The sequence below is a fragment of the Sander vitreus genome, chromosome 12, assembly GCF_031162955.1.
Source record: "Sander vitreus isolate 19-12246 chromosome 12, sanVit1, whole genome shotgun sequence".
Classification (NCBI taxonomy): Eukaryota; Metazoa; Chordata; class Actinopteri; order Perciformes; family Percidae; genus Sander; species Sander vitreus.
The window spans coordinates 2,957,360-2,970,220 of record NC_135866.1 but is presented as its reverse complement, the minus strand read 5'-3'; the positions used below and the strand labels follow the sequence as shown (position 1 = coordinate 2,970,220).

At 42.1% G+C, this 12,861-nt stretch overlaps 1 protein-coding gene and 6 non-coding genes across 7 annotated transcripts in view; 6 read left to right on the top strand and 1 right to left on the bottom strand.

Moving 5' to 3' along the window:
- LOC144526258 (contactin-associated protein-like 4) overlaps positions 1-12,861 on the bottom strand; it is a 151,518-nt gene that overhangs the window by 60,490 nt on the left and 78,167 nt on the right. Inside the window, exons 8-10 of the mRNA XM_078263597.1 lie at positions 11,692-11,962; positions 8,172-8,321; positions 7,688-7,859 (exon numbers count right to left, since the gene is read on the bottom strand). Of these exons, the coding sequence (XP_078119723.1) occupies positions 7,688-7,859; positions 8,172-8,321; positions 11,692-11,962 (593 nt within the window). The remainder of the gene's footprint in view (positions 1-7,687; positions 7,860-8,171; positions 8,322-11,691; positions 11,963-12,861) is intronic.
- trnal-uaa (transfer RNA leucine (anticodon UAA)) lies at positions 4,388-4,470 on the top strand. The gene has a single exon. It is a non-coding gene; the product is annotated as a tRNA-Leu (tRNA).
- On the top strand, positions 4,955-5,037 carry trnal-caa (transfer RNA leucine (anticodon CAA)). The gene has a single exon. It is a non-coding gene; the product is annotated as a tRNA-Leu (tRNA).
- trnal-uaa (transfer RNA leucine (anticodon UAA)) lies at positions 5,525-5,607 on the top strand. Its single transcript has one exon. It is a non-coding gene; the product is annotated as a tRNA-Leu (tRNA).
- Positions 5,853-5,935, top strand: trnal-caa (transfer RNA leucine (anticodon CAA)). Its single transcript has one exon. It is a non-coding gene; the product is annotated as a tRNA-Leu (tRNA).
- On the top strand, positions 5,995-6,077 carry trnal-caa (transfer RNA leucine (anticodon CAA)). Its single transcript has one exon. It is a non-coding gene; the product is annotated as a tRNA-Leu (tRNA).
- Positions 7,035-7,117, top strand: trnal-uaa (transfer RNA leucine (anticodon UAA)). Its single transcript has one exon. It is a non-coding gene; the product is annotated as a tRNA-Leu (tRNA).

Here is a 12,861-nt window from a genome sequence, read left to right as displayed (position 1 = left end):
TGTTAGCATCAAAATGGCGCCATAGGAGCTACGGGTTGTTGTGGCTGTTAGGATCAAACGGTGCGATGTTGCACTGAAACATGTTTTCTCAACATCCTCACAAAAACAAAGTGTGAGTCTGTTACATAAAGATTTTTTAATAAATCAATAGAAAGTAATGACTACTCAAAAGTATTTTGTTTTTCATGGGTAAATGTGTGCAGGAGGGTCAGGACTAATAACAAGTATCGGATCGGGATTCGGTATCGGCAGATATTCAATATTTAAATAGCTCACGTTAGGAGGGGTCAAAAAAGGTGATCGGGACATCCGGTTCCATTGACAGCAAGTCTTTACATTGTCTGAACATGTAAAAAAACATTTCAGGATCTGTTTTTACACTTAGGCCAGACATGCTCACGACATGTTTCAATTACATTGTGCAGTATATACAGCTTTTTAGTTCTAATATGACAGTTTGACATTATTTTCTACAAACACTCCCAACATCACAGCTTTATTTTGGAAAAATGTACCAAAACTGTTACTGTTACATTACAGCCGCTGTTACATTACAGCCGCTGTTACATTACAGCCACTGTTACATTACATCCGCTGTTACATTACAGCCACTGTGCTTGTTACATTACAGCCACTGTTACATTACAGCAACTGTTACATTACAGCCGCTGTTACATTACAGCCACTGTTACATTACATCCGCTGTTACATTACAGCCACTGTGCTTGTTACATTACAGCCACTGTTACATTACAGCCACTGTTACATTACAGCCACTGTTACATTACAGCCGCTGTTACATTACAGCCACTGTTACATTACAGCCACTGTTACATTACAACCGCTGTTACATTACAGCCACTGTTACATTACAGCAACTGTTACATTACAACCACTGTTACATTACAACCACTGTTACATTTCAGCCGCTGTTACATTACAGCCACTGTTACATTACAGCCACTGTTACATTACAGCCACTGTTACATTACAACCACTGTTACATTACAGCCACTGTTACATTACAGCCGCTGTTACATTACAGCCACTGTGCCTGTTACATTACAGCCACTGTTACATTACAGCCACTGTTACATTACAGCAACTGTTACATTACAGCCACTGTTACATTACAGCCACTGTTACATTACAGCAACTGTTACATTACAGCAACTGTTACATTACAGCCACTGTTACATTACAGCCACTGTTACATTACAGCCACTGTTACATTACAGCAACTGTTACATTACAGCCACTGTGCCCTACATTACAGCCACTGTTACAGTACAGCCACTGTGCATGTTACATTACAGCCACTGTGCATGTTATATTACAGCCACTGTGCATGTTACATTACAGCCACTGTGCATGTTATATTACAGCCACTGTGCCTGTTACATTACAGCCACTCCGTCATTTGCTCTGTGTGCACTGTTGTTGACTCGTGTGCACCAGGAGCTTTCAATCTGTCCTTATATTAATCTTGTCTCTTTTGAACCCCCTTTTCCTTGATGCATGTGACTAAAATAACAGTACTTTTATCCACATGGATTGCTTTTATGGCCGACTCCTTTTGGCAAAGTTTGATTCACAGACACACACACACACACACACACACACACACACACACACACAGATAGAAAACCATAATAATAACCACTTTACTCCAATCCAATGTCATTATTTTATACTTCTGTATTTGTGAGTGTGTACAGTGTGAGTGTTTTATTGTGTGCAGGGCTGGTAGTTTGCATGATTCTGTTTATATTGTTGACTTTGAATGTAAACGAATGTGACAGTGTTAAAGTGTGTTTTTCCCAAACCCTGACAGGAATATTGAACAGAAGATAGATGACTGTACAGAATCTGCAACCTCCGCTTTATTTCAATAAAAGCTCTGACTCAGCAGCGTGTCAGCCTGCTACAGTGGGATTTGTACCTCCATTTATTTCCACAACGCCGTGATCTAAAGTGAGCCTTTTAGCATACCACTGTATTTGTCTTTATGTAATGTTTTAGTGTCCAAGTAATGACATATATCTGTTAGAAACATTAACATGATAATGAACATCACAATGATGGTGACAGAGATGTAGAAGATGCATTTTTAGGATAAAAAAGAAACTGAGGGAGACTTGAAAAAGAAGAATAGAAGAAAAGTATAAAGGAAATGAAGATCCAAACCCATCCACCCCTTCCTCCAATGCACACACAGATTTGAGGCAGAAGGGGCAGTGATTGTCACCAGGATGGCCGAGTGGTTAAGGCATTGGACTTTAGATTTGCATTTCTTTTAACCAATCACAATTGTCTTGGGAAATATATCCCATGGGCCCAAAATGCAATCAGCAGGATTACAGTGAAAGAAGGGTAATTTGTTTTCTCTCTTTCCTGGAAAACAGGATTGTTGTAGGTTTGTTTCAGGGCGCAGTGAGATCTGTGCGGAGACTGTATTCTGCTGAATAATAATCAAATTCATGCAGAAACAGGGAGGGATTTCATTAAAACCACTCAAGCAGATTCTCCTTATCTGGCAACGATATGTTAGTTTAATATTTGTGTGCATGTTGGTGTTTACATGTGGTATGCGTGTTTCTTTGTGTGTGTGAGTACGTGTGTGCTATGCCCTAGAGGAGCGTTTAGAAATTGTTGTAATTGTTTCATTAATTGTGCTGCTATTTGGCGTGAACCCAAAACAGGAAAAAGATTTCTTCTCCGCTCCCACATTTCTTTCATTTCATGAGGTTGAAATTATTGCTCTGATCCCGCATTGTCATTAATGATATATACATGTAAATCTTCATCATCTTATCATCAATGACTCACATTGAACACATTTATCATAAGGCCCATGAGGTTCAATTCATTTCAATTTAACTTCAGATGCTTTACTTACAGGATATGGATGTTGTACAAACATCAGTGCCAACATAAGTTGCATTAGATTGTATCTAAAACCTAATCAAAAGTCTAAAATCAATGTGTTTTTATTAACAGATAGCAAGTAGTATGTTACTTTGATTGGCGCTTTTAGATCATCATCCATGCCACCCATCCAAACATTAAAGATGGGTGGCTGAAAGATGAATTTTCATCTTTAAAATGTCATTGATTGTCTAAATTGTTTCTACGATTGGAGGAGTGTATCAGTGCTTCTGTCTCCGATGCCAGACAATAAACTCATTACCTCATTGTCTTTTTGTGTCTTCCTTTCCATAGTCAGTTAATGGCTTTGCCATCCAACCCCCCGCCTCCCCCGAGCCCCTACACACACACACACACACACACACACACACACACACACACACACACACACACACACACCTTCCCATGTCTCTCTATGTGGAGATAACTCCATTAGAAATAACATTTATATAATGTAACTTGACATTTTTACCCACACATTACTATAATTGCAAGTATTACTGATGGATGGGTCTAGATGTCAATCAAAGACACAAAAGAACTAAAAATTAAAAATACAATTTCAAACTGAGCAGCTGACTGACAGATATCTCCACTGAAAAATAATCGTGAATTGTACAAGAGAGATACTGTGTGTGTGTGTGTGTGTGTGTGTGTGTGTGTGTGTGTGTGTGTGTGTGTGCTGGCTTATGAATGTTTGTGTGTGTTAGTGGTTGCACAGACTAGCTGACTAGCTCTTGGTGTTAAGACACGCAGGAGCTATGTGCTAATGCGAACATTACAGGATGTCAATCACTGGAATACAGCATGGAGCCCAACGTAGGAGGTATGAGTCGCGCTACACTTAATGGCCATTTAAAGTGTGTGCACCCATAACTAGGCATAAGCTCAATGCATTGGTTGCCAATGAGGACGGACAAGAGACTTTTCACTGACTTTATGGGGAACTTTTGATTGGCTTCGGACATAATTACCGGGACTGGTGTTCGTATAGTTACTGCTGGTAAACCAAATAGTGTGAGTAGTGGTGTTGAACCACAAACTGAAATACGGGTAATGTTAATTAAGCTCACTGCACAAGTACTTGCTGATAAATTGGACAGTTTGGAAAATGCTAGTAAGGCTAGAGCAAGTGTCTTAAGAAAATCAATACAGGTACAATATGTGATAAAATACAGGTATATAGAATGCAAAGCATTCCATTCTCCTGTGAATAGTTATAGAAGCAGCAGCAGGTCTTAAAATTTCAAAAGACCATTATCAGTTACTGTAACAGCACTCTGTTTATGTAGATTGCTACAGGTTTCAAAGAACAATGACTGAACTTATAACAGATAGTCCTGAATGACCAGTTACCAGTTTCGCATTGTGTACATGACCACTCACAGCACAATAGTACCACCCAATCATTATCATGAGGTCTTCACCACGAGACTGGGAAGGAGGCACTACGACTCTCACCTGGATGGCCGAGTGGTTAAGGCGTTGGACTTAAGATCCAATGGGCAAAAGCCCTCGTGGGTTCGAACCCCACTCCTGGTAGTAGGACCACTACAACATCTTCATAGTGAAAGATACCTAGTTGAGTTTTACATTGAAATTCTGCTCCTTGTATGGTGGTCTCCCATTGACAGACTTTAAATTCTAGGATAGGAGAGAAAAAAGGTTCTGGTTTGTTCACATTTCTTTAAACCAATAGCACCAATCATCGTGGCAGCGCTAAGCTCCATCAACAAGTGTGTAAGGTACCAGCAGGGCTGGTTTTTGGCATTCAGGGCAACTATGGTCGAGTGCCTAAGGTGTTTCTTTCAAGATGCAATGGGCAGTTTATGGTTCAAATCCAACTCCTGGTATTATTGTGTTGCTTGTTTGCATTACAAGTTTCAAAGAATAATGTATGAAGTTCAAACAAAATGTGACTTATGGAATCTTTATTCAGATCATGCAGAGATAGACCTCACTGATGTGTTGCGCATTTACTCTTCATATTGATCTTCTATCACCATTGACATCTTAAGTTGAAGGCACCAGGATGGCCGAGTGGTTAAGGCGTTGCACTCAAGATGCAATGGACATTTGTCCTCGTGGGTTCAAGTCCCACTCCTGGTATTCTAAGTTAAGTTCTGTATTGGGAATAGTTATAGAAGCAGCAGCAGGTCTTAAAATTTCAAAAGACCATTATCAGTTACTGTAACAGCACTCTGTTTATGTAGATTGCTACAGGTTTCAAAGAACAATGACTGAACTTATAACAGATAGTCCTGAATGACCAGTTACCAGTTTCGCATTGTGTACATGACCACTCACAGCACAATAGTACCACCCAATCATTATCATGAGCTCTTCACCACGAGACTGGGAAGGAGGCACTACGACTATCACCTGGATGGCCGCATGGTTAAGGCGTTGGACTTAGTCCTTGTGGGTTTAGCAGTTTTGCATCATGTACATGGTCATTCACAACAAAAGTGTATTGCTTCATTACAAGTTTAATAATGTATGAAGTTCAAAAGGTTAGTTTGGGATGTTTCTGTTGACTTTGAAGTTATTAGAGTCAAAACAAGTGGCAAATTGTTAATTGTTAACAGCAATAGTCACCAGGATGGCCGAGTGGTTAAGGCGTTGGACTTAAGATCCAATGGGCAAAAGCCCTCGTGGGTTCGAACCCCACTCCTGGTAGAATTGATGTTGAGTTAGTACCTGAACTTTAACTGCATCTGATGACGGTTACATCAGAGGTACTAGTAGCAAATCCAAATATGGTGTCTCAGAAAATAATCAACAAAATGTGACTTAATGCCCTGATGGAATCTTTATTCAGATCATGCAAAGATAGGCCTTCATGTTGTCTTATATTCATATATCTATCACATTTAATCTTCATATTGATCTTCTATCACCATTGACAGTACAAAGGCAAAGGCACTAGGATGGCAGAGTGGTTAAGGCATTGCACTCAAGATCCAATGGGCAAATGCCCTCGTGGGTTCAAGTCCCACTCCTGGTAGTAGGCCCACTACAAGATCTTCATAGTGAAAGTTCTGCACCTTGTACAGCAGTAACAAAACCAGGATGGCCGAGTGGTTAAGGCGTTGCACTCAAGATGCAATGGACAGTTGTCCTCGTGGGTTCAAGTCCCACTCCTGGTATTCTATGTTAACTTCTGTATTGGGAATAGTTATAGAAGCAGCAGCATGTCTTAAAGTTTCAAAAGACCATTATCAGTTACTGTAACAGCACTTATGTGGATTGTTACAGTTCAGTTCAATTTTATTTATATAGCACATTTAAAAAAAATAGTTGACCAAAGTACTTAACAAGCTCAAAAAATCAAAGAGATAATATACACAAACAATACACAATATACAATACAAAATATCCAACAGTAGAAAAAGGTCAAGGTATCAAAGCTCAACTTGAATTGAAAGCCAATGAATAATAGTGGGTTTTAAGCAAGGACTTGAACGTTTCAATGGTCCGAGCTGTTCTTATGTTGGGGTGAAACAGGGACTTTTCTTCATCTACTGTTTTGTGCTTCACGGAGACGTGGCTCTGTGGATTAATACCGGACTCTGCGCTGCAGCTGGCAGGCTTCCAACTCTACAGAGCAGACAGAGACACGGACCTCTCCGGCAAAACTAAAGGTGGAGGAATCTGTTTCTACATCAACAGCAGTTGGCGCAACGATGTGACAGTGATCCAGCAGCATTGTTCTCCTGACCTGGAATCTTTCATCATAAACATAAAGATAGTCCTGAGTGACCAATTACCAGTTTCGCATTGTATACATGGCCATTCACAACACAATAGTACCACCCAATCATTATCATGAGCTCTTCACCACGAGACTGGGAAGGAGGTGCTACGACTATCACCTGGATGGCCGAGTGGTTAAGGCGTTGGACTTAAGATCCAATGGGCAAAAGTCCTTGTGGGTTTAGCAGTTTTGCATCATGTACATGGTCATTCACAACAAAAGTGTATTGCTTCATTACAAGTTTAATAATGTATGAAGTTCAAAAGGTTAGTTTGGGATGTTTCTGTTGACTTTGAAGTTATTAGAGTCAAAACAAGTGGCAAATTGTTAATTGTTAACAGCAATAGTCACCAGGATGGCCGAGTGGTTAAGGCGTTGGACTTAAGATCCAATGGGCAAAAGCCCTCGTGGGTTCGAACCCCACTCCTGGTAGAATTGATGTTGAGTTAGTACTTGAACTTTAACTGCATCTGATGACGGTTACATCAGAGGTACTAGTAGCAAATCCAAATATGGTGTCTCAGAAAATAATCAACAAAATGTGACTTAATGCCCTGATGGAATCTTTGTTCAGATCATGCAAAGATAGGCCTTGCCCAGTCTGACCAGGAAGTGGCTCAGCTAAATTAATAAATGCATACTCACAAAATGGATCATGCTGGAAGCTTTGTGGCATCATTACTACTTCTTAGCGTACACTTTGGCAGAGTGGAGTTCTATTAAATTGGATGGTGTAACTAGCTATTCCTCCAGTTTGGATTATGAGTCTGCATTCCCTCAAAGGTTAGCACTATCAAGAAGGCTTGCAATAAGTTAGCGTCGCGATTTGTGTGTCAACGTAAGCCAAGGATCATGGCAACTGAATTCTATCCAAAATGCTGGTGTGACAAAGCTCTGGGGGCTGTGCAGAATATTACGGGAAGGTTACATCAGATGAAACAGCAAAGCAATAGAAATGTGTCTTAACAAAAGCCAAAAAGAAAATTCTTTTAGGAAACTGACCTGTCGATGATTCCACACATGTCTATCTGCAGGTTGCTGTAGACTCCCAGCTGCTTTTTCTGCACCATGATCAGGTTCACGTTTTGGTTGTCCAGAGTTAGGAGACGCATGCAGCCCTGGAAGACATTGAAGGGGTTTCTGCACTCCTGCCTGTCGTCTTCAGTGGGACAGCCTGAAATGACGAGAGAGGAAACCAATCAAAAAACAGAAACTAAAACATGTTTTCATAGACGAGCTGACACATTTTAACATTATTACTAATATATTAAGACATACATATATACATTGATCATGACTGTAATTGTTAATTTAGTTGCCAAAGATAATACTGCATTATGGGTAGAGATTCACAGTTGTCCTGGTGTTTCCTCTGTGTAAACACAACATCATTCAGACCTTACATCGGTCAACTTGCACATGGCTGTTTGATGCTGGACGGGCTTTAATTGCTTAGAAAGATACAGCTGACCAGTTTGATTCTTACCACCAAAGAAGAGTTGACTTTCTATGGTGACAGGAAATGAGGGGCTGGCTTGTGCGCTGCCTCCTTCTTCTTTATCCACAGCGATGCTCAGACGACCTCGTCTGGAGTTCAGCTCCACCGCATGCCACTGACCGTCATTCAGGGCAGAACCTGGGAACCAAATACTCATTATCACACGCTAATGGATACCCCCCCCCCCCCCCAGAGAAAAAACTCAGATATTGTCTGCGATTATACAGTCATAAGTTTCTCAGAGAAACATATGTTCATGGCTAGAGCCACAGCAGATGTTGGCGGTGCAAGAGTTTTTTTCCAAGGCTGAAGCCAAGCATGCATGGGCACTCATGTAGTAACAACCAAATTCGATCTCCTTTCACACCACAACCTGTCACATATGCACCAAATTGCGGTTTTGGAAACAGCTTGAAAATCATGCGTTCCTCACACAATTAATATTATCAGTCAAGACTTGAAAAGTGATTTGAAAAATGAGTAAAGATTGGTGGTAGACCTGGTACAAATGGATTGCAAAAACCATCAGAGGCAGGAGAGTGCAGACCACACTGACAACTGACGCTTTACTTCCTGCGTCCTCTGTGTGATTGATCTGCAACAAGTACCAGCAATGCTGTGCCTGACTTGTGAATCTGTATGTTGTTAGGAGTTGGGGGAATAAATCAATATCTCATTATCTCCTCTATTTTTCTTACTGACAATACTTTGCTCAGTCCTCTTACAGTGCCTCCGGCACAGTGATGTGGATGTGTGACCAGAGCTTCTGGTAATAAGGATAAAAGATTATACGATAAACGTTGTACTTTTGAACTAAGTATAACTGTTACAGAAAAGTGTATACAGTTCTTATATGGCCTTGTTGGTTAAAGCCTAACCCCCAATTTCTACCAGCTGCAGAACGTCTGCGGAGTCAATAGGTACCATTAAAGTCAGTGGCCCTCATTTATCAACCTAACGTAGAAACCAGCGCAGATATGAGCGCAGAAATTCTCTTACGACAGGCTTCGCGTGTGATTCATGAAACGTTCGTATCACACCAATCAGAGCGTAAGAATGGACGTACATTGATAAATGCAGCGGCTGGAAGCGATCGTAATTTAAATATCACGCTTCTATATATTCTGGGTTTTGAGGCCTCGCCCCTACAATTTACGACATGGCGAGACGTAATCCGGCTGAGAAGCGGCACTTTTCAGAGGTGGAGATTGAAACCCTGATATCTCAGGTTCATTTGCACTTACGTTTGTAGATTTGGCAGCCTGAAAAATGGTATTTAAGGTTGTAGAAAGAATGCGGAATGGAAAGAGATCACTGATGCAGTCAACAGTGTTGCCGTGGTAAATTGGACTCAAGCTGAAGTTTATTTAATTTATACATCCTTGACATATGTATGCTATGGTCCTAATAGTAATATACAGGCTTATATTGCAATCTCTTAGGCCTACATGGTGTACCTATATTTAAATAAACACACAGTAGCGGAGTTTATGCGGTGTCTTTTATTTTTCTTGTGTTCTTTTCATGAGTCAGAACCAGGCAACAGCTGTGAGGGAGAGCACGTATCCTCTGCCCCCCCCCCGTGCTGGACCACCACCCCGACCCTGTCTCCTGACAGCAGAGGGGCTAGAAAAACAAGCGAAAATATGTCGGTCAATGGCAGAAAGAAATCGTTCACTTGTGGCCATTAACGGCACTTCAAAAGAGAAACGAAAACCTGAAGAATAAATAAAAATGTTGTGCATCGTCATGTTTCCTGTATTGAGTAGGCTATCCATGCCAAACATAACACTATACCTTTTAAAAGCGAGGAATAATATCCTGTCTCCTTGGTATAGCCCCAGTTGGGGCTGTGCTGGACACTGGTCTCTGGGCATCGGGTCATCTGGCTCCATCTCTACATTTATAACACCCTGTTTTCCTGCGCGATGTTGTGCAGAACAGGCTAAAACAATGTTGCAGACTTTTTCTGCCGTGTATAGTAGGGTCCCCCCCCGCTGATGCAAGACCATGAGCCATCTGCCCTTAATCAATCCGATGGAGCGCTCCACCGTGGCCCGTGCGCGTACGTGTGCACTAGAGGTCCTCTATAAGAGCCAGATCTGCCATTGCTGATAAGTGATCAACTGATGAGTTCTCCTTCTCCTGTTAAACTGATTATATGCTGCACCGCAAGTCCAAACTGACTCGAAAACTTGCGTACCAAGTTCAGACCAGACGTGAGATTTTATCGCAGCCTACGCTCACGTTCAAATTGATAAATCCCTTGCTTTGCGTAGGAATCGGCGTACGCCCGTCCTATGCCTGTTTTAGGTCGTACGCACATTTTGTAAATGAGGGCCAATGTGTGGATTTTCACTGACTGCAGAACGACTGTGTTCCGACTCCGTCCCAAACTACAACATCCGGTTAATTTTCAAAATAAAATACACCGTGCTCACGGCGGATCATAATTCACTGCACTACACCTCGAAAACACAGCACAGAGCTGTTTCCCCTCTACTCCTCTGGATGGAAACAAACTGTTGTTGGTTTTGTGGTTCTATTCTACGTGAATTCGCGAGATCTCGTGGGTCCTCGTGACTACAGCTGTCAGTCATGGCCGCAGCCGTACCGCAACAAATCCGGACCTGGTGGGTACTGACGGACGGCCGATCCGCAGCCATTCTGCAGTTGGTGGAATTTCGGGGTTAGCCCCAATCTATTAGAGAAACGGATAGACTTGACCATTTGCTAAACCCCTCCTCTTGCATGGGGCTGTAGTTAGAGTGATAATTGGTATTTAAAGATGTAAGTTTGAGGAATGGCTTTGAGGAAAACCATCATTGGTCAGACTTGAACCATGGACCTTCTGCAACGAGGAATAAACCTTAACACATGAGCCCCTGCTCTACCAATTGAGCTAACCAGCCATCGCTCATCTGCTTTTAACATAAGTCGCAATCATTGCCCATTCATGCCCAGCTAAGCTAAACTTACTACCTACAGCAGTAACTGAGTGCTTCTTCCAAAGCTAAGAAGCATTATCATTAACCAACCAATATTACATTAGTTTGTGGGGTTAAAGTTCGTTAAATAAAAGCCCTGTTCACGATTAGCACATTCAATGTTGGACAAATCTGACGGCCATTTCATACTTTTTTTCTTCACCTGATTTATGGTTTATTTTACAAGTTAGGTATTAGGTGGTCATAAAAGTACAGGGGCTAACTACATAGAACTAACTTGTCTCAATCACATATGGGTTGACACAGTAATAGTTTCGCATTGCCAGACCTTCCTCCACAGCGCTGCTAAGGAAGGTCTGGCTAGTCCACACAGCATTCTGGGATGGGAGAAAAACGTGCTCTGGTTTATTGGCATTTCTTTAAACCAATCACAATCTTCTTGATTGTGGATATAGACTGGATACAGACTAACACAGTAATGACTCAATATCCATGTAAGAGTAACCACTTAACTTAACTGTTAGTGGTTAGAAATGAATCCTATATGCAGTTAGACTGACCTGCAGTGAGCTCCAGCAGCGCCCTGCCAGCCTTATGGATCTGTAGCCGTAGTCTGGCCTCACTCAGGTACAGCCAGACCACGCCCCCTTCCTGAGGCAGCTCAAAGGTGAGCAGAAGCCCCGCCTTATTCCACGTCCTGAACTGGAACCCAACGGACACGCCCCCGGACGAGGCCGACCCCGCCGCCCCCGGCAACTGAAGGAAGCTCTGGTCGCCGGGGAACGTCACGGCGACGGAAAGCGACTCAGCACATGAAAAGGTCACATTGCCCTGAGAGAGATAGATGCAGAGTGGGGAGGGAGAGAGAGAGAGAGAGAGAGAGAGAAGGGCGGCACAGAAACATGATTACTGGAGAGATTAAAAACAACATCAAACATGAATATTAATCAGTTGCAGAGGGCGTGCCGATGTGTGACCTCTGTCCCAATGATCTCATCAGCAAGTCTCCTTAAGAGGACACCGGTATTACCATAATGATAACAGCAAGGCTCGGAATAAGATTAGGAAAGCAGACTGAAAATACCAAAGTCACCTAGCGTGGAGGTAAAAGAGATAAAGAATGAAAAGGAAAGAGAGCATACAGTAAGCCCAGTACTGCGATATCTTGACTTCTGCGTTGCGGCCCATTGTTTTGAGTAGTGATAATGACAGCAGGTCCGTTGCTTAGGCTGCAGCAGTAACATATTACAGTCCCAGCTCTCTGCTGGGAATATCACCCCGCTATCTTTATAATGCTCCGGAAACACAGATGACATCTAAAAGCCCTTTGCGGAGTTGTTAAAGTGTTGTACAATAAGTAATGTTGGGAGTGGGCTGTGCTGCTGCTGCACAACACAAATTAAAAAGTTAACTTGAAAATCCTCAAACTGCCTGAGGACTACGGCACCGACACACCAACCCTCCTTCACCCACACTCTGATGCTCTTTGTGTTAATGAGCCCTCACAGAGCCATATAAAGCACCATTTACTGTCTTAGATCATACCTTTGTGGCGAGTACCTTAAGAGCCGCAGCACCAACATAAAATTGTCTCTATTAGATCGTTAGCCATGCATGTGAAACCTCTGAACCTCTTTACCAAGAATTCATGTTTTACTTGCTGCCTGGGCCTTTCCTGTAATGAGAGGGCATGTATTACTCCCTGCAGGAACGCTTCACAGCCTCTCCTG